Raw genomic sequence first — 21062 nt, forward strand, 5'->3', positions numbered from 1 at the left:
CGGACGCCATCCAAGGAAAAACGGCAAGTGAAATGTAGTCACTATATTGAAGGGTGCTGACTAACTATATTTCGAACTACTTGACTTGACTTGACTTGAGCTGAAATTATACAGTAGGCTCTCGTAATTAATCATCCTATCTCTTCAGTTATATGATCAGAACACAGTAGGCAGTAACATGGTTATCGTGCTTTTGAGGGTAAGTGATTAGATTTACCGTGCACTTTGATGAGTCCTAGGGGAGAATAGTCTAGTCCAACAGACAAAAGCCTTCTTGGGCCGATAGACTGCTCTTAAAAATGAGAAAACTAATAAGTCACTTGAGATCTTTAAAAGGTCCCATTTTTTTAAGTTCATTAAGGGTTATGGCGAACGGTGTTAGACTAGAAAGGATTTACAACTTAGCTTTTAGCTTACTAACATTCTCTCGATAATCAAACCGGTGTTGATATACTAGGACTATTGCCTACTGAACCGTTTTTTTTTAGACAAAGGTGTAGGTAGGTCCTTTGATTTTGTGTAATATAAGGCTAAGTAGTAGCAATGCCTGCATCTGGAGTGAATAGGTGCGTCCGAAAGCCTGTGGTATTTTCTTGAACTATATCTTTGTCTTGTACTGTTCGGAACTTTGAAGGTTGCTAGCATGGGTATCATAGATAACACTATTTGCATCGATTCTAGAAGCTTTAAGATTACCTTGAAACCGGTTCTGAAATAGTACATAATCCTATTATCACGCTAAAAATTGCATTAGTCCAGCAAAGTGAGAAGCTTATTAACTAAATCATAACATTTATATTTAGATTGGCACGGTTTAAACTTACTTCGAACTACATCGAGGCTGAATATATGTACAGTTTGTTGTGGTGCGCTAAAGAGAGCTTACATCTCATAAACGGTAGCGTCCTAGAATAGCATTAGGACATTACAGTATACGGATAGTATTATTTACTAGTATATACTATATTAAACGTGGCCGATCCCAGCCTAATGCGCCTCTGCGAAACCGCTCATTCATTTTGGACAGTCACGATAACCCTTTGGGAAAAGGCACTGGTGAATAATAATTTATTAACCCCCGAGGCGGGGGAATTTAAATCAGATAGTTTAAAGTGCTTCTAAATTAGACAGTAGTAAGCCAGTGTTGAAAAAAAAAGATAAAAACATTCTTGAAAGGTCATGCCGTTAAGTGCCCATTGACCTTATAAAAAAACGAACACCATAATCCTTACACAACATAAATAAAGTCTTTAGATTTTTTAGCAGAATTTGACCCTTTAAAGAGAGTTGTTGATAAAACTAAAAAGTATATTTTTGTGGGAGAACCATAAATTTTATTACTTTTTATTTTTCCTATTGGTTGATGGCTTTGTTTATATTTGTTCTGGGTTAAAATTAAACTGTGATGGTGAATTGGAATTTTGTATGCCCTTGTTTCAGGGTTCATTTGTGTATCTTTTTTCACTTTAAAAAAAAAAAAAATGTTATCCCTACCTTTTGTTTATTACAATCTATGTTTTCAGCTATATATTTTATATACACTCCAAACTAGATATCCTTTTGAAATAGGTTTTGAGACCATGTGAACCGTTTTACAAACTTTTGTTGGTATATCTATTAATAGTAGTATAAATAATTTACTAAGTTACTACATTACTTTTTTTTTTTAATTACTTTTTTTCTTAGCACTTCTAGTGTCCTTTTTATTTAGTAACTCTTTATTCTTTGACTTTATTTTACTTCGTCGAAGCTCTTATATTTATCTGTTTTATAAAATCTATTATATCTTAATTGTTGGTCATACAAAATCTAGATTTTGCAGGTGTAATAAAAGCAAAAATAACTGACGTTGCCTTTAAAATTATTAGTAATTCTTAAAATTAAGTATTGTTTGCATATTTATAACTCTAAATAAAAATATAGCTTTTCAAAACCTAATTTATAACCTAATTTATAAGTTCAACTTAGTTAAACAAAATATTTTAAATAAAGACTTAAGCAAAACCTTAGAGAGATTCACGAAATTGTAGGTGTTAGTGTAGCTTACAATATACAATTATTTTGTAAAGTGTAATACACCTAATTTACTTAGCAACTAAAGTTCCATTCAAACCTAAAAAGAAGAACTCTCTTAGATTACTGTAACCAGATTTATGAAATCCTATAACCAAGATTAAATAATTTACCTAATTCTAACTTAAACTATAAAAAAATTTAAAAAAAAATTTAAAAAACTATAATTTTTGTCTATAAAAAGAAGATAAATAACAGAAGTTCAGCTTTATGGTTATTTTTTAATATAAGCTTTATTGATAATAATGATTTTATTACTTTCAGTATAGAACTGTAAAAATAGTTTGAAATCTTATAGTATATAAATAAATTTTAGAGCCTTGCTAACTAAAATATTCTATTGATAATAAGGCCCGCCTCAATAATTTTATCTGCATAAGTTAAATAACAGGCCCTGGGAGTGTGTTTATAATTTATTGTAAAAACATTCAAACCCTCAAAACGCCTAACAACCCCAAACTTTTGGAGATCTGAAAAAACCCCGGGGCATTAAAGAACTTAGAACCCAAACTGGTATTTCTAACTTTTCTCGTGAAAACCGGTTCTCTAGGGGTAAGGGCATGTTTCTTTAGTGTACCAACCGATGTAGTAACTTAAAAACTTTTTAGTATACACACTATGTCATAAATTCTTTGAAGTTAGTAGATAATTTTTGTTAGTGGCTATCACGAGCGTAATTTAATTGGTGCATCTATTTATTCATCTTCCATCATTGGCTTTCATAATGACATCGTTAACAAAAATTTTATTAATTTTTAAACATTTGCTTAGCGTTTATTGCATATCAAATGAAAATAAAATATTGGTGTTGGATCGACTGCTTGATACAAAAGTTCAGCTTTTAGTACAAACGTGCGCTCCTAGCCTGCGTGACGGGAGTGTCAGATTGTCGGACTAAGAACTCGGCAAGGTTGCAATTCTATACCCCCTATAAAGAAACGTCCATTTTATTAAGTTATTTTGTATAGCTGCAAAATGATGAAGCAATTAAATATTAATCCTCTTTATTATCCTCAAGATCAGAGTCCAAGTAGAACTGTTTATAAAACGCCAGTAAGAGAATCTACTGAATAAGGAGACCAAACACAATAACAATTTACTTGATCAAAATTTTCTTTCGTAAATGCCAACTCGGTAATCTCCTCCAAGTAAAGAGCGTCGTTGCAACACCTTAATAACAATTCTTCCTTGTTATCCCAAAAGGCATGCAGGGCCTTCAAGACTTTAAATATTTATAATATTCATTGTAATTGATTTAATTGCTAACCTCCTCAGAGCATAAACGCAGTTACTAAAAGCTTCCCCACGGGATATTAATAAATTATACAGGGACAAAAACCCTTGAATTTAGTGAGGAACTATTCCTAATTATTTAATCAAAATTAAAAAAAGCTTGCTTCGGTCACCATATAATATGGAGTACCCAAAGGGGTCTCCTCAACTTCAGTGCTGGAGATAGAAAGGTTAACAATATTAGGCAATATTAACAAAATAGTAACGGGTATATAAAGTAATTTTAAAGTTAAATTTTTATTAGTACTCTTATTTTAGTGCAAGCGCACTTAAGGGTTGCAAGTTCAGAGAAAATAATTAAAAATATAAATGAACTGACCTTGCCGGATACTGCAAAAAGGAAACAAACAATGCTACTGTTAAAATGCTTGCTATAAAGGGAAGGCCTATTTATAAAAAATTAGCAGGATTCCTCGGTATAATATCTTTTTTAGTTATTTTTTTTTAGTCAACCTTTTATCCTGTTAAACTAAAACTGCGACATTGTATTACTTATATGTAGATTAAGGTAGAGGAAAGTCTTTACAAAAAGGTATTTTATTAGCACACGATTATTATATATTGCAAGCCCATAATTGCAATAGCTTAAAAAAAAAAAGTTAAAATTATAAGGGACGCCCACCATTGCATTATTATGTATACTGAAGGAAGCTACGCAGTAACATGTAGTAATTAGAGTGCATTCATAGTAGCAAAGTTAAGTTTTTTGATTTGATTAGGATGATATACTAGTGGTCGAAAATAGGCCTGGCCTCGTCAATGTGCACTACTGGTCCAATGTTCTGCTTTCAAAGGACTTGATGTAGATAATTAGCAAGGAGTCACATTAACGGTTTGTATAAATATTACGTTCACTGGAGCCACAACATCCGAGCAAAAGTAAACAACCTTAAATGAAAATAATTAAAATATTCAATTAAAACCTTTTTCTATACCGACTACTATCATTATTTTATCTTAATAATAGTTTTTTAATAACTCAAGCGTTTTTTAAATAGGAGTATCGTAATTTCAATGGCGCATAACCACAAAAGAATCGAAACCCAAAGCGGCATTCATACAAATCTATTAGTTTATCCTCAACAAATGAAGCTTAATAAAATCTAAAAACTGCTTAACTTTATCATGAGCCTGGCAAAGGACAGTGGGCAACCACCTGCTTTCACGACTATCAGTTAGCAAGAATACAGCGTGTTCGATGACACGTTCTTCCAACCTAACCCTTTCACTTTCAATAATCTAAATATTTAAAAAAAGTCAACTCAGTAGGTAAACTTAACGTCTACGCTAGCAGAACCATGGAAATAAATCAATAAAACTTTTCTCATGTTTAAAAAATCGTTTGTTAGAAAGTTGCACGATTTTCAAAACTATTGACCAAATGGGAATTGCAAGACTTACTAGATATTGTAATCTCTCCTCAACCTTAACAGTAAACTTCCATGCCTTACTCGTTTACAAAGCTGAACAAAAATACTCTCGTATAACATCTCAATGATACGTAAAATAGAGCTTAACAGACTAAACAAGAAAAAAGAAATACTATTTATTTTGCTACAAATAATTTTATTTAACTAAAATGTGACAAACCCGCCCTAGCTTGAGGTTAAAGAGCCTCTGTAATAAGTACAATGATTAATGACACTATTTAGTTCACGTTGCTTCGATCAGTTAGCTAGGTCGACCTTAACCACATGTCACTAACACTGATGCACTCCGACACCTTAGCCAAGACAGTAGTAGTTCAAGGTTACTTGACCTATCACTAGATATATAAGCCAAATGCCGAAATGCACCATTGACCTAGCAACGAGGCATACTATTATTAGTCACCGCTCATCACCAGAGCAGCCACAAAGTTCGCTTTTGTTTTTGTAACTTGCGCCGACAGTGTTTTACTCTGGCAACTTAGCCAATATTGCTAATGTTTCAGTAAAGGCTCAAAATGCTCTTCATTTACTAAGTCTAAGAATAAATGGCTTCAGAAGTCAATGCCAGAATACCTCACTTCGGCGTTATTTTAAAAATTTCAAGGTTAATGAGCCTTCACTAATTAATAGCCAATACCCTCTTAAGGTTGGTCATAGAGCTATACGGTTCTAGTACCAAACACGAAGGCACCAGGTGCAAGGCATGTGCATAACCATCACGTACGCTCCTTGACGCAAGGAAGATGACATCTGCCAAAGAAGTCAAGCTAATATGAAGGTTTTACCAATTTTAAAGGTCTATCTTTCCATACGACCAGTAAAGAAATTACAGCTCTCCAGAATAACGTGCAGCCCTGAGCTTACAGCACACCGCAGGAAGGTAACATAATCACGGTCCATTGGTTTGTAATTCCATAAAGTAGCCCGAAGTATTAACTCGGATACTGCCATGATTTGCTATGAATGAGAATTAATAAACAGTGAGCTTCCAAGAACAGCCGCCATGCACTGCCGAACAGAAGAGGGTGACCTGAGCCGCGGCAGATAAGCCTACATTTGCACGCCATTTCATCTCTGGATAGCACCCAATAGCAACACTACACCGAAATCCATCGTGAAACCTAAAAGAATACCATCCATGGTAGACGCTTTTTAATATAGGAATAATTTTTTCCGACCTCTTGACGATAATGGCTTCGCGGCAAAAAGCAATCCTCGCTCCATTAATGGGTGTACACCAGCACCGAGAATTGCTTACAGTCAAAGGCCTCAAAAGAAGTCTAGTGCTACCACTAACAGCCTAACCTACACAGCTGCCAAAATTAAATCTTTAAAGGATAGCCGACGCGTACCTAGCTGTGGTCGAGCCAATGGAGGATGCGACGCCAGCTCCTGCGCTGATACAAAAGATGCCACGTGCAGGAGAGAAAGAGTTAATTAGCTTTTATCTCTTATACGGGTTTTTAAACGACTTAATTCGTTAATAACGCCCAAAGTGTCAAAGACAGTGCTTATACCCATAGAAAGATAGGAGGTTAAAGTTTTTGATTCTTATGGGTAAATAGCACTAAACTAAAGACTAAAATAAGGTGTTGGCTAGGTTTCAACGGCTTCTTCGCTCGGAGAGTTTTAGCAGTTAATATTAACACCGTACAAAATAAATTAATCAATATGATCGCCTTATATATATAGTACTAGTAGCTAAGACTAGAGTAACACACATCATTACAGTGGAGTTACACACCGGCCCCAAGTCCAATGAGACAAGGGAAGAACCTAAGCTATAAGGGGAATCAGTCGCCGGCGGCCTTGGAAGGAGGCAAACAATCATTGCTATCATCGCTCATTGCTAAACTAGATTTCATGTTTGCTTTTGACCGCACCTAACTGCACTGAACAAGATCTTAACTTAGCAACTTAGTACAGTCCACTAAGGCTTCAGCCAAGGATTTCCATGCTTTACCTCGGTATATTACAAAAAACTGCCCCGGAAGGCAATGCTAGTACTCAAAGCGGAACTGTCCTAATAAGTGAAACAGTTGTGATCTGTTTGTGTGTTTATTATTAGGGTTTAGCTATAAAGTTTTCTTAGATTTCATCCGTTTAGGACCAAGTCTCGTTAGTGAACAATACATTACTAACCATAATGTTAAAACCTAAGATACAGGTAAGATTTAACCTTCCCGAAGGTCTTTACCCAAACTAGAGTTTTTACCAGTTTTAAAAGCAGATCTTTCGGCCCGTGCGTCCTTAGTATATGTTTGATTGATTAATTCAGCTAGTTATTGCAATTGTAGAACTCTCTGAAGTACTGCAGAAACCTCACAACACAGAACTCTAATAAGGAAGTTACCATTAATCACGCTGCATTGGATTTCACTGTTAATTAGCCGTTAGCGTCATAGCTGATCTCAAGTAGATTGTTTCAGTTTTTACTGACACCAAGTTCTGACTCCTTTGCAAAGTAGAGATATAAATGACCCGTTGAAGTTAAGTTTACTTGCCCGCAGCATTCCACTCTTTGGATGGCAACCCATTAAGTAACCTAGATTGAAAACCATCGGAAACTCGTTGGGACTAACGCCTAAGTTGAGCGCTAATTTAATATATAGAGCCAATCTTTTTTGAACACTTTACGATAACGCTCTGGCGGGAAAAAGCAATCTTTGCACTGTTAAAGCATGTACAGTGAAATCGCGAAGCTTCATCAGTTAGGTTCAATTAAACGGTCAAAGACACCAAAAGAGCACCTAATGCTAGCATTAAATTGCACCAGCCTGCACAGCGGCCATGAATGGATCTTTAAAGGATAACTGACGCCAGCCTCGCTGTGGCCGCAGCGATAACCAAGGAGGCCTTGCACGTCCCGCGCTAAAAATATGATAAAAAGATTCAAAAGTTAAGATAAAATACTCGCACCGGACGAGGGAGTGCAACGAGCCCCGAGAGATTCTGGTATTTAAATATACTAGATAATAGCTCTGTTTTAAATAATAATAAAAAAGTTTAATAATATTTAGTATTATTAGTAGGTAACAGCACTCAAGAAACGCCACTTAACAATTATAACGATAACAATCAAGGCTACTTATTAGTTAAAAATAATCGCACTTACTTGCACGGAACACGAGCTTAACTGAGTAACTTAGCATGTTCACACAAAAGTGTTCAACAAGGAAATCCCAAGGCCTTTCTAAGCAAATTAGGGTTAAAACTGTATCTAAAGGGAGGTTAGTAGTCAACGCGAAGCTTCAAATTAAGTGAAAGAGTTGTTATCTCTTTGTGTGTTACTTAACTTTAAAGCAACATGGTCATAACTCTAACAAAACAAATCTAGTTAGAGAACGCAAAGGCGTCAAGCACAAGGTAAGCACCTTGAATGGATGCATATAAATCTGTTAGAGGTAGCTATCAATGCAGAAATGATAAAGATAAAGCTCAAGGACTTCCCACCTCACTGAACTTAATGAAATTTAGAGATCACTGTCCAGATCTATAGACCACTCGTCGATACTCGGAAATAAGTACGAGATTACTACCACACGAAGGAGATGCAGAAACAGGCAGCAGAGTCTCGATTTTGACTAGGGTCAAAGTTAGAAAACCAAGATTACTTCCTAGTTGGTGAGATTATTACTAGTATCGACCTATTGAAGTTGAAGTTTTTAAGTAAGTTCTTTCACCTTGGAAGAGCATAAGACTCTTTTGGATTGAACTCGAATGAGTAAAGTAGGACTCGAGTTCGGATAGCTTAAGAAAACATATAAGATGAAGTATGCAAAAAGACCCTCCAAAAGGCATAAACAGTACTATTACCCATAAAAGTGGAAGGAGGGGCCGCTACTTTCGTTTGCATTAGTAAAGGGAACAATACTATCATACTACTCTCTCTGATAAGTACTACTCTAAAACTGCTGCCATTCATGATAATAAGTACTCTTTTATTATTCACAACTAACTCCACAAGTGCCCAGCCAGATTTAGCTCAAAGCTACAGTAGTTAGACACTAAGCCAATTTCATCAAGACTTTTCTTTAGCTACGGAGAATAATTAGGATATTTTTAGTTTATATTTCGAATTGACACTTTTCATTATTAGTCTTGGAGTATGATGCTAGAATTATAACCTATATAAGTAAGCACTATTTAAATGCTAAGAAAGGCGGCGCAAACTACGGTCTAACCATTAATAACTAGAGTTATACCCCTAAAGCTACCGTTAGCATGAAAGTCTAGTACCGAACCCCTGCTACTACTCTATTGAAGCCTAGTACAAAGTTCTAACTCTAGCATAATAATATTTTTTTTTACAAATAGTTCATAGCTAGTTTCCAGCTAGTCATAAAGCATTTCGAATCGATGCGAAGAGTATTTACTGACTTGACACTAAGTAAAAGGAGTCAAAGTTAATCTAAAAATTAGCCTTAAAATTAGTCAAAATCAGCACAAATTTAGCCAAATAAGTCTAACTCGTTGAGCACATCTCACAAATGGCAGATATGGAAATGAGTAAAGTAGTGCACAATACAATGTTAGAAACAAGCATCTCGAACCGATGTTTATTGTGTTATTTAATACCACTCATCATAGCAACCCTCTTATTAGGGTAACCCAAAACGCTCTGTTTTCAGTTCAGTTAGTTAGCCAAACTTTATTCTAGAGTACAATAGAAGCTTTTGTCCGCAGCCGTTCACCATAGATAGTCGCTGGACATACTAGTGTCTCTAACTTAGCCAAAGACTAGACAAAGTCGAATGGATCTGACTAACCGTGATAATGTCACTAACTAATACACTACTTTGAAGCTAGCTCGATACAAAGATACCTTAACTAGATAGTTAATTTTAATTTGACCTCGTAGAGTCCTTAGATGATTTTAAAAATAGCGGAACGACAACTGATTGACTTCAGTCAAATAAGGATAAATTCTCCATAATATAACGACTATAACCATCTCTTATCTCTAATGTATCACTCAGTTTAAGCAAAACTAAACAGTAAATCTTTAGCTATCTTTTTGATTAACCTAGGTCACTGTGTTCGGGTAGTCCGTTATCGGCTACCGCTACACAAGGCGAAAGCTGATGCTGAATAATGTCACCTGGAGCCATAGTCACGCCTTACTGTGTTCAACTATTACCTTGAATGTAAGATTGAATAAATAGCCCACTTTATCTTTTCAGCTAGAGTCAAAGAAAGCAGTAAAGCAAAGAAATTGTTCACTTCAACTCGATTCTAATATTTTGCTATATTAATTAGATTATTTATTATTTTATTTCATTTTAATCATTTATAAGATAGTTAAAGAGAATGGTAGAGAAAACTCTAACTAAGCCAGATAGAAAGGTTATTTTTCCTACTTTAATCGTAGAATTTGGGTTTTCCTAGTTTTTTTTATTCGAGGATCAAAAACTATTATCCTTATAATCTTGTACTGGCCAGAGTCGAACTAGCTTCTTACTTTGAAAGTTTACCATCTAAACACCAATACTAATTTTACTACTTTATTCATGAAACTATTCCAACTCTAGTGGGTTCCTAACATTAACTCATGTGCTAACTTTAGTACTAGTGTTTTAGAAGGCCCTGACGACCAAATGGCCCAACGCTGTATATATCCACAATGTCAGGGGTAAAAGCCACTCTTTAACGTATACTCAAGGGAAGCTTTAGCGCCTTTAAATAAAGTTAAAGTGGGTGTTTTTCTCCCTTTTAGGCTTCGTAGTAGGCAATATAATTATATTTCCTACTCGAACGAGGTCTCTTTTTTTCAATTGTTGATTGAGGTTTTTGCTTGACCGAGGACTTGAAGTTTTCGACGGGTTCTCTAAATGTCCCAAGTGTCGAAGAAGAGGGATCTCAAATTTCACTAATAACATCTGCAAGTCAAAGCACTCTTTTGCGTGGTGTAAAGATCAGAAGATATGTTTCTTTGCCGAGAGAATAACGATTTATGAACCGTTATTAAGACATCAGTCCTCACTCTCGAAAACTTAAGTATTGATAAACTTGAGGGGCCAACTCTTTTAGAACATATTTCTTGTAGAAGGGGAGATTGTACCAGCGCAGAAGTGTGCGCAAATAAAGAAAAGCTGTTCTTTAGACTTTAAAAAATATAACAAAACTGGTTATTTTTACATGTGGCATTCATTTACATTTTATTCTATGCCAAAAGAAGGCCGTCCCTTGACTAGTATGAAAGTTATCTGTATGGCCTTGTGCAAAAAGGTCTTCTGACTAAAAAATATGATAAAAAAATGGAATCTATTACTTTACTTACAATAAAGTGTTAATAAAAAAATTTAACTTTTTATTACTTTTTAAAACCAACAAAAAAATAGCCTTAGAATTTCCCCACTGCCGTTTATAAAAAATTTATAATTTTAAAAAAAAAAGTTTTTTTAGTTACTTTTTCCTACTAAAGTAATAGCATATAAATTCTTGGTCTTTTAGACACTATATATAACTTTTTAAGATATTATTAAATGCACAGCAATTTGCATAAAACAAAAAAAATCAAAAACTTACAAGTCAGAAAGTCACTACTTTAAAGATCCATAAGAAAACTTAACATATGTAAATCACAATTTGTATAATAGAACCAACCACCATGGGCAATTCAAGCTGAGGACTTTGGATCTTGACAACACTTTCCTATCCCTACTTACATCGCAACATGCAATAGCAGGCCCACGTCTTATTTTAGCAGGTCGGGTTTTTATTTGGTTTAACTAAATTTATTTTGACCTTTCGGAATAGTCTAAAACATTTAATTGCAACAATTTAAATTCTGTTTTAAAAAATTACAAACCCTACCCTAGGCAACCTGAAAAAGCTACTGTTATTTTTAGGAATTACCAGCGTACTGATAAACCTACTAATGTTAAAGGCTCGACACCCGACGCTTATATTCCGAATTTACTAGACTCTTTGGAAGGAGGTGAATAAACCCTTTTAGATTTTAGATTTTGTTGAATATCTTAGTCGAAAGTGTTTAAATAAAGTATCTAAATCTGTTTAAAAAAAATATTTTTAGTAAAAGTATTTAACTTAGTATTTAGTTAGTTGTCCTCCAGTCTACTAAGTTATTTTTTAACTTCAGCTATAACGCCCTCTAGGCGTTTAGTCTTTGTTTTACCTTTCTACACTAAAATTGTTATCTTTACAATATCACTAGCTCCTCTAGACCAAACGTAAAACTAAAACACTAAAGACCCGGTAAAAACCGAAAAGAAAGAAGGGAAGAAAGAGCAAAAAATATATTGCGAGTCATCTGTTTTATTAAAAGAAATTTGTATATACCATACATTACCTTAGCAATAGATTATTAAAGGTGCCTAATAAACATTAGTTACCCTCAAAAATTCAAATTTTGAATCCGTGCTGCGAGGTGGTAATTAAATACTGGAAAAAAAAGGGTGGATAGCATTACTGTGGATAAACAAGAGGGGACGTTAGGGCATGGCATAAGAGGTCTGAAGACAGAAGTCATAAAGTTGATTATTGCATTTTGGGAGTATCTCCTGATATGGGCCCTATTGGCAATCTAGTTAGACTACATAAAACAATAGAAGAAATACAAATGTTCTGGCTCTTTTACTTTAGGAGGATTTCTAAATATATTGTTTGATGCCCGTCGCAGGCCACCTGTAGATTTTATACCAGAAATTTTTATATTTTTAAGTAGATTTTGGCCTTTAAAAAAAAGTTGTTGATAAAACTAAAAAAGTATCTTTTTGTGGAAAATCCATAAATTTTATTACTTTTCGATTTTTTCCTAATGGTTGATGGCTTTCATTATTTTTGGTCTAGGTTAAAGTTAAACTGTGATGAATTGGAATTTTGTATGCCTTTGTTTTAGGGTCCATTGGTGTGTTTTTTTTTTTACTTAAAATAAATGATATCTCTACCTTTTGTTCATTACATACTATGTTATCAGATATATATTTTATATATACTTCAAACTATAAAATCTTTTAGGTAGATTTTTGCGACCAAGCGAATTGTTTACATACTTCTATGGGTATATCTATTAGTAATAGTATAAATAATTTACTTGACTACATTACATTTTTTTGAATTACTTTTTGTCTTAGCACTTCAAGTGTTCCTTGCTATTTAGTACTCTTTACTCTTTGACTTTATTATACTTCCGTCGAGGCCTTATATTTATCTCTTTTACAAGATCTTTTATAGCTATATAGTTTATCGTACCAAGTCTATATTTCGCAGGTGTACTAAAAGCAAAACAAACTGACATTACCTTTCAAATTTTTAATAACTGATAAAATTTAGTATTGTTTGCATATTTATAATTCTAAAAAATTCTTTTCTATAACATTTAATTTATAACCTCAAAATATTGGTAAAAAACCAAGATATTATGTTAAATAAATAAGGACTTAAGTTGAACTTTCGAGCAGGTCTAGGAAAACTATAGGTGTTAGTGTAGCTTACACTATATAGTTGTTTCGTAAAAGTGTAATACACCTAAAGTACTAAGAAATTGAAGGTTCCTTTCAAACCTAAAAAGAAAAGTTCACTGAGGTTACAATAATCAGATTTTTGAAATCCTATAACTAAGATTAAATAATTTTCCTACTTCTAACTTTATCTATAAAAGAAGTAAATAAAAGATGTAAAAACCTGTGATTTTTGTAGGCGATTAAAAATACATAACAGAAGTTTAGCTTTATGGTTATTTTTAATATTAGCTTTATTGGGTAATAATGACTTTTTATTACTTCCCAAATTGATTTGCTAAAATAGTTTGAAATCTTATAGTATATAAATAGAGGGCTCACCGCACTCAATGTAGTATATATACTACTTAGAAGCACTCTTTACCATTAGTACTAATACTATACTATAGGCGAGCCAGTATAGGAACAAGCACTACCCTTTATAAACTTTCGTTAACTATAAAAATATTTTATTGATAATGAGACCTGTCTCAATAATTTTATCTGCAGAGGTTGACCAACAAGCCATGAGTGTGTTTGTAACGACATTTTTAGTAAAACATTCAAACCCTCAAAACTCCTATCACAGCCAACCCCAACCCTAGGGAGACCTGAAAAGACCCCTGGAATAGTTGGGGTCACCAAATTATTGAGAGTAAATGATGAAGCAAAAGTATTTGGATTGTGCTTGTTGGCTTCCTTAATCACTTCTTTAAATTTATTCCAGTCCGTATACCTCTGTATATATTTCAAAGGGTTAAACTCTGAAGTCCAATTTCGTAAAGCACGGGGAAAAGGTCCGAGGAGAGATCCACTAGCGTTGTTAAGTTTGAGTCATTTCGTTTATGTTTTTTATAATGGCAATATCAAGTACATCTGAGACCCCTTTTGTAAATATGTGTGTCGGTTCTAAAAGACCGGAAACAAGAAAGCCTCTTTTTTCAGCGTACTTGTACAGTTTAATCCATTAGAGTTTCCCACTTTACTTTTCCAAGAAGGATATTTGCAGTTCAAATCCCTGGAAAGAATTCCAGTTACACGTTGGTTAAAAATACTGACCCGTTCTTTAGGTAACAAAAGCAGTCCCGGAGACTTGCATGCAGGAACGATAACCATGTTCCCTTGGCCATAAAGATTGACCTTGATGGTCACTGCTTCAATAAGTTATAAGTTGGCAAGCGGTGTAAATGAATGAGCTATCTGCTTTTTAATTATAATAGCTGCTTCTCCTTTTCTCAAGTAGGTCCATGTCAGTAAAGCTCGTAATTAGAACAAGTTATAAGATGTGTCCTGATGTTAGATGGTTCTCACTTTTTAAGGCATTATCAATTTTCTGACTATTAAGAAAGTGTTGAAATCCTTCTCTTTTGCACAAAAGACCGTCCGCGTTCTAAAATAAAATGCGAGCATATTTAGCTGACATTTAGAGGTTATCATAAAGACTTTAGAAGAAGATCATATAACATTCTTGCCATTGCTAAAATGGTCGTTTTTATATTATTTAAATGATGTTCATAGTCCTTTGACTTTGGCTTTATGTTAACGGCAATTGCGTAGCTCTTCTTGTGGACTAGTGAATATTTGCTGAGAAAAAAGTTCTTTATTTTGAAAATTCTTGGAAGACGTGCAATTAATTGTCTGAGAGTATGGCTCTGTTGTGATTCGTTGAGGTGCGCATTTGAGAATTTCTTGGGTGATAAGGGCAACCTCGACAGTCAATGATGTGCTTGCCTTGACAGTTAGCGCTATTCGGAGGGAAATCAGGCGTCTTCGTGCAGCTACCATTTTCCTGGTTGCTTCCACATTAAATACACTTAAAGGCAGAGGTACAGAAGGTATAATTATGGCTAAAAGTTGACAGCGGTGGCACCGGCCAGTTACGTTTGAATTCTTGTCCTTCAAACATAATTTAATAACGAACTGATGTTATTTTATATACCGAGCCTTCAGATTTTGGCGAGTGTTCGAGTACTAAAATAAGAACCTTTCGTTCTTTCCAATAACTTTCATACGAACAACCTTTAATGGATGAAAATCTTGACTGCGTAAATCTTCCTCAACTGCGCTCTGTCAAGTTCGGGAAAAATTACTTTTAGTACCACTCTCAAAAGCTGTAAAACTCGTAATTACTTTCTAATAATAATTTTCTGGGTCAGTTGAAAATTATTAGAAGACAGCAATAAGGATATTTTTAGAAGAAAAATGGTCACGTTTCTTATACGTAATAGAGAACTACACCTGGCCACCGTTGTTTCTCACGAATATTTAAGGTGAAACATTTTCCTTGTCTCCGGAAAGTTTTTCGCAATTGAGATGTGGAGTTTTCTGTTCTGTGGGGTGTTGTCGATTGGAAAGCTGAGTGTTTGAGTTTTGAGTAGTTAAATCACTCAGTAAAGACGGTAATCCGTTTATATCAGTGCTTTGGCCTTGTAAGATAGACCAGAAAATGAATCTGAGCAGGCATTGGGTAAAGGAGCAGGTTTGCAAGAAATTGAAATAACATTTAGCTTGTTTTTGCTAATAACTGTAAAGGAAACAGATTCTAGCTCGTTAATTCTCTTTTGCGCTATTTTTAATTCTTTTTATAGCTTTTCATTTATGGCTAGTATCTCAGTGATGTAAGCTGCGGGATCTTTACCAGAAGAAACAAGAGACATGTTAAGCAATATATATAAGTAAATGAAGTGATATAGTAAAAAATAAAAATTAATATATAAAAGTTAATTGAGTAAGACAGATTTATATAAAGAGTATTGGTTTAGGCTTAGTTTATATATTAAAATAGAGTACTGATTAAAGTTTTCGTTGTAGTAATAAAACATGTAAATAAGTAAGTTATTAATAGCAAATCCGTAGTAAAAAGTAGAGGTGCACAGGTCACATCCAAAATCGGCAAGAGGACTGGGCAAGAAAAACTTTTCTATAAAGAATCCTGAGAACCTTTTAGCTTTATTAAAAGATATCAAACTAGAAAGTAAAGACATTATTGAACCGCTTTATACAAGTATTCCAATAGAAAATTGATGGATTTCTGTAGCATTCTTTCTAAAAGGGTCTCCAGGCCAAAATTTTTTTGTACATACTATGAAGCGATCCATCTTTTATTATATAATAATGTCTTTAATGTTATGTTATACCAAGAACTAAACGGGGAATCCTATGGTTAATTCCGCTGCCTCCAACCTTGGTTACTTCATATTCAGTGTATTATGAAGCTTTAAAGTTTCATAAAATCTCTCCTTATATAAAGTTATATGAAAGAAATATGGATGATACATTGCTCATATGGGTAAAAAAAAGTTCAACTTTTTTTTATTCGGACTTTATCAACCATATTTCAGATTGTACTAAGCTAAGCTGGCCTTTAGAGATAAACCAGAACAATTCCATTTTCTTTTTAAATTCATATATTTGGAAAGATAATAATAGAATTATTCATACAACTAATGAAATGGAACTCAATTTATATCTTTATTAGCACTCAACTTTTGTCCCACACCCCCTTTTTTAACCATGAAAGATTACGAAGAAGCCTTTGACAACATGATGAGAGGAATCAGCTTAGCATTCCACTTTGATGATTTCTCTAATAATTTTGTCAAAAGCAAAGTCTATGTGTCCAACAAATCTTTCATAGAGGGTAATGTTCCGGGAGAGGTTATGGATACTTTCAGATGTCTAAAAGTTAATTTTTTAGACCACGTTCGAAAGTTTTACAAAAATAGAAAAACTATTCAAGTGGAAATTAGAACTACTCAAGCAATTTTCTTAAAGGAATTTAAGAATAACAAATATCTGAAAGTGATCAATACTGATAAAAACCAAGGCCCTGCATTAATGACCACAATACAGTATGTAAAATGGTGTAGCGACCATCTAACAAATAAAAATTTCTTATTTCGAAATTCAGAAGCGCAATAAAGAGGAGATATTGACAACGCGTCGAGATAAGATTCTTGGTTTTTATCAGCAGGTAAAAAGAACGTTGGATAAAAATAATGAATTTATGAAACTGACCAGAATCATTTTACATCATCTGGATAAGACTAAACTTTATTATTTTTACGGGTTAGCCAAAGTACACAAAAAAGATTTTCCTAGATGTGCACCAAACATTAGACCATTAGTTGCGTGCGTTAATACACTTATTCCTGTTCTGTCGAAATGGTTCCACCATCCCTTCTTATATCAGGAATTCTGATGATATCCTGACTGCTATTCCGGGTACCATTTTGTCGTCTCATCATGAACTAATGTCTCTAGATATTTCGGCCTTATATACTTCCATTCCCCCATGGAAGCATATAAAGAGATTAAAAAATATATTCTAGAACATTTTGTACCAATTCATGGTGGTTTGTTTGTAGAAGCTCTTCGTTTAATTCTGAGTACTGGTTATTTTGAATTCTATGAGAAGCTCTACATTCAAACGAACGGCATTCCTATAGGGGATCCAGCAGTCCCCAGTATAGCAACCCTTTATGTTGCTTACTATGAATCTACCAAATTATACCCTCTCTTAAAATCCAATGTCATCTTATATAAAAGATACTTGGATGATGCATTGGTGATTTTAAAAGATAATGGGAGATTCTTAGAGAAAAAAATGCTGGCCATCCATAACAGTATTTCTGGTCTAAAATGAACCAAAGGATCTATGAAGGATGGTAAATTACAATTCCTTGACATCTGTATTCATACGGATGGTACGATGTTATGGACAACATCGGCGGAAAAGGATACAAATTTATTTCTATATCCTACCCCTCATTCGGCACATCCGCCAGGAGTTGTAAAAGGTATGGTGAGAAGCTTAGCTTCTAAATATTACCGACAAAATTCTTTTCGCGAGGATTTTGTATCATGTTGTAACAAACTTTTTACAAGGTTAATGGAGAGGGGTCATTCCAAAAAAAGATTATATGTAATATTTAGATACGCTTTCTTCAATGTTATCTAAAAAGGACAACAACGATAACAACCATACCTTACGAAACGTTTCTTTTTTCATATCCAATATGACCCGAACGGACCGAGGCGGAGTTGGATTAGAAATGCCCTTGCCACGAATGTCATATCAGCTATGGCAAATAATTGCCCTATAACGATTGGATATTCCAGACCTCGGAATATCAATGAATTATTGGGTTCGAATCGTTTCGTAAACTCGGAAAGTGGAGCATTATAAATTAGAAAAGGAGGATAGCTAGCTAGCACTGTTTCTTTTTTATAATGTTCCTAAACCTAATATTAAAGTCATTAGCTTTTTTATATGAAATGTTCCCGAACATTTCTAATTATTCTGGAAACCACTTTCCGAGTATAAACCTGAAAAGGTATATAAGAGACTGAAAAGACCTCTTCTAGAACTTTTCGCTTTTTCGCTTACCAAGTGCCCTCAAATTCCACGGAAGAAGCCCAGGCAGCAGAAAGGATCCTGATTCAAGATACTTTTTTGAACAATCAGTCAAGCTTGATTCAAGGATACCTCTGGAGATTTTAGCGAAAAACTTTTATTAATAAAACTATTCCATACCGCATACGAAAGTTTATTGATAAAAGAAATAGTTTGAGTATCTTCAAGAGTTTTATGATAATTTTTGTTTGCAAAGATTATCATTACATCTAACCCTAACCCTAACCCTAACCCTTACCGTACATTTTTAAATTCACTTCTCAGCGGAGCTTATAAAGACATTTATAAATCATACGGAATATGTTATGTGCATTTCATTTATTAGAGCTTTTCAATATTATTTTTTAACAAATTTATCATGGGTCGTTACCTTTATTGTGTAATATTTCAGACTTGTCTTATAATCAAACCTTTAGTACACCGGATGTGCCTGCAGATTCAAAGCTAATTCACCATATAAAAGAGAGTTACAAATGTAATGGATACTATGGAATCTTAAGAATAGTGAAATTTATTTTATAGTATTTATTTGCTGCTACGAAAACAGTACATTATCACTTCTTTCGTGACCAGAACATTCTTTTAAAAATGTAAAACTGTTTTATTAAAAACTAGCTTATTTAAAGAATAGAATTAAAAATGATCTTTTCTTTCATTTTTTTTAACCTTTGTACTTTCTTCTACATAAGGTACATTAAGCCGAGGATTTTGTATAATTTAAGAAAACCTGCTTAACTCAACAAACTTAATGTACCAACTTCTGGAAAGGCATATCACTAGCACCCCGGGGGTGGCTCTTGCGAAAGGGCAACTTCATTTTGACAGTTTAGTGGCGCCTAACGCTTAAATCACCATATTATACTTAAGTAGGTATACAGATTAAATCTTTTCCTTATGCGAGTTCTGTTTCCTATTTTAAGTTAGATTAATAAGCATTGTATTTTTGAAATATGGATATTTGGAACGAGCTAATTTATTTGTTGTAAGGAGTTTTGTAGTTATGTTAGTGTTTCCCGTAATTATTTTTTTTCAAGTAATAAATTTATAGCAATATAATTGAAAATTTTTGTGAAAAAACTAAAGATGACAGTTGCACGCAATGAAATGCCTGAAGTTACTAAATTTCAAATTGAAAGAGAGCAATATCTTAACTTTGAAGTTTTATGTGTTTCTTGGTCTGAGAAGTATGATGTACTGGCTCTAGCCACGTCGACTGGTAAAAAAATTATTAATTGCAGTATGTTATATTGTAAATATAACTTTATAAGGTGATGTCTGCCTTTACCGCTTATCATGGCAAAAGTGGTGGCAAGCTACTATTTGTGGTTTATACACACTATTGCAAGCAATAGGAAAAAAAAGTTATATCATTCTTAAGAAAAAACAGACGAAGTTATATGCTCCTTAGCCTACAGCCTTGGCTCCAAACTTTTGGCTGTCGGGACTACAGCGGGTCTTTTTGCTGTATATTAAAAAAGTAAATATCATTTTCTTTTATCATATTAACTTTTTCAAGGACAACTTTACTTATATACTACCGAAAGCTGTGCCTGTGTACATAAAATTGCAATTGTCAAAGGTTATTAGTCACTGTTATTAACGTATACTATAGCTTTACCATTATTATTTTTTTTAGACAAACTCAATTATTTAAAATGGTTTAACCTTTATAACATGGAGGATAGCTCTTCACTACCCTATATGAATCTATTTAAAAATGTTCGAAATGATAATAAATTTGTTTCTGAATTAAACATTCGCCACGAAACTTTATTTCCTCCTTTATATTCCCTTGACGGTTAAGAATTGCTCCAACTATCATATTAATTCTATACCGTTTTACATATTTTATTTAGAAGAGAATAAGGAACTAAAAGTGCTTTCACCCACTGATGCCAAAATTTTCGAATTCAGAGCAATTCTCGTGAGTGCATGTTTAATTTTTTTTAAGAGATTCAACTTCATATATCCTTAAAAGGTAGTCGGAGCCAAAAACGGAATTATCAAACTTCTGATAGGCGGAAAGTTTTTGGTTGTTGAAGTGCACCGGCCGAGTTGTTCTTCTTCCGTGGAACTGCAGCACTGCCATCTTTCTGTAGCTGACCACACTTGTACCTTATATGCCGCCGTCAAAGATACTCAGGGAAAAGTAATTTACTTTCAAGCACTTATAGTTTAAAATACTTAGTTGCTTTGAAAAAACTTTTAGATTTATTAAATTCACAGTGATTTATTTGTTATTATCATGAGTAGCTTCACATTCTGGTGTTTGATGTGAGTTTTTAAGAAATTATGAACTCCAATTACGAAGCATCACTACACACATACTTTCCATTGACCACCTTATCCGGTATTCAGTTTTTATTATATATTCATTTAAGCCAGTTT

At 33.9% G+C, this 21062-nt stretch overlaps 1 protein-coding gene and 1 long non-coding RNA gene across 3 annotated transcripts; one reads left to right on the forward strand and one right to left on the reverse strand.

Annotated features, from left to right (window-relative positions):
* Positions 1 to 2848: 2848 nt before the first annotated feature.
* On the reverse strand, positions 2849 to 3757 carry LOC135122184 (uncharacterized). 2 transcript variants are annotated; one of them, XR_010279275.1, is made up of 5 exons: positions 3686 to 3757; positions 3497 to 3522; positions 3341 to 3437; positions 3174 to 3287; positions 2849 to 3109 (listed from the first exon to the last, which is right to left on the reverse strand). It is a non-coding gene; the product is annotated as an uncharacterized LOC135122184 (long non-coding RNA). The 2 variants fall into 2 exon arrangements; XR_010279274.1 differs by having other exon boundaries at positions 2849 to 3287.
* Positions 3758 to 19796: 16039 nt separating this feature from the next.
* LOC135122183 (uncharacterized) lies at positions 19797 to 20823 on the forward strand (the record flags this gene model as incomplete). The annotated part of the gene is made up of 7 exons (XM_064046392.1): positions 19797 to 19890; positions 19943 to 19999; positions 20053 to 20127; positions 20191 to 20253; positions 20311 to 20472; positions 20531 to 20598; positions 20653 to 20823. Coding segments are annotated over exons 5-7 (363 nt in total), but the record flags the coding sequence as incomplete, so codon positions are not given.
* Between the last annotated feature and the right edge of the window lie 239 nt (positions 20824 to 21062).

The sequence above is a fragment of the Zophobas morio genome, unplaced genomic scaffold (assembly GCF_036711695.1).
Source record: "Zophobas morio isolate AGI-343-1 ecotype UQ-CSIRO unplaced genomic scaffold, CSIRO_AGI_Zmor_V1 ptg000926l, whole genome shotgun sequence".
NCBI classification, from domain to species: domain Eukaryota; kingdom Metazoa; phylum Arthropoda; class Insecta; order Coleoptera; family Tenebrionidae; genus Zophobas; species Zophobas morio.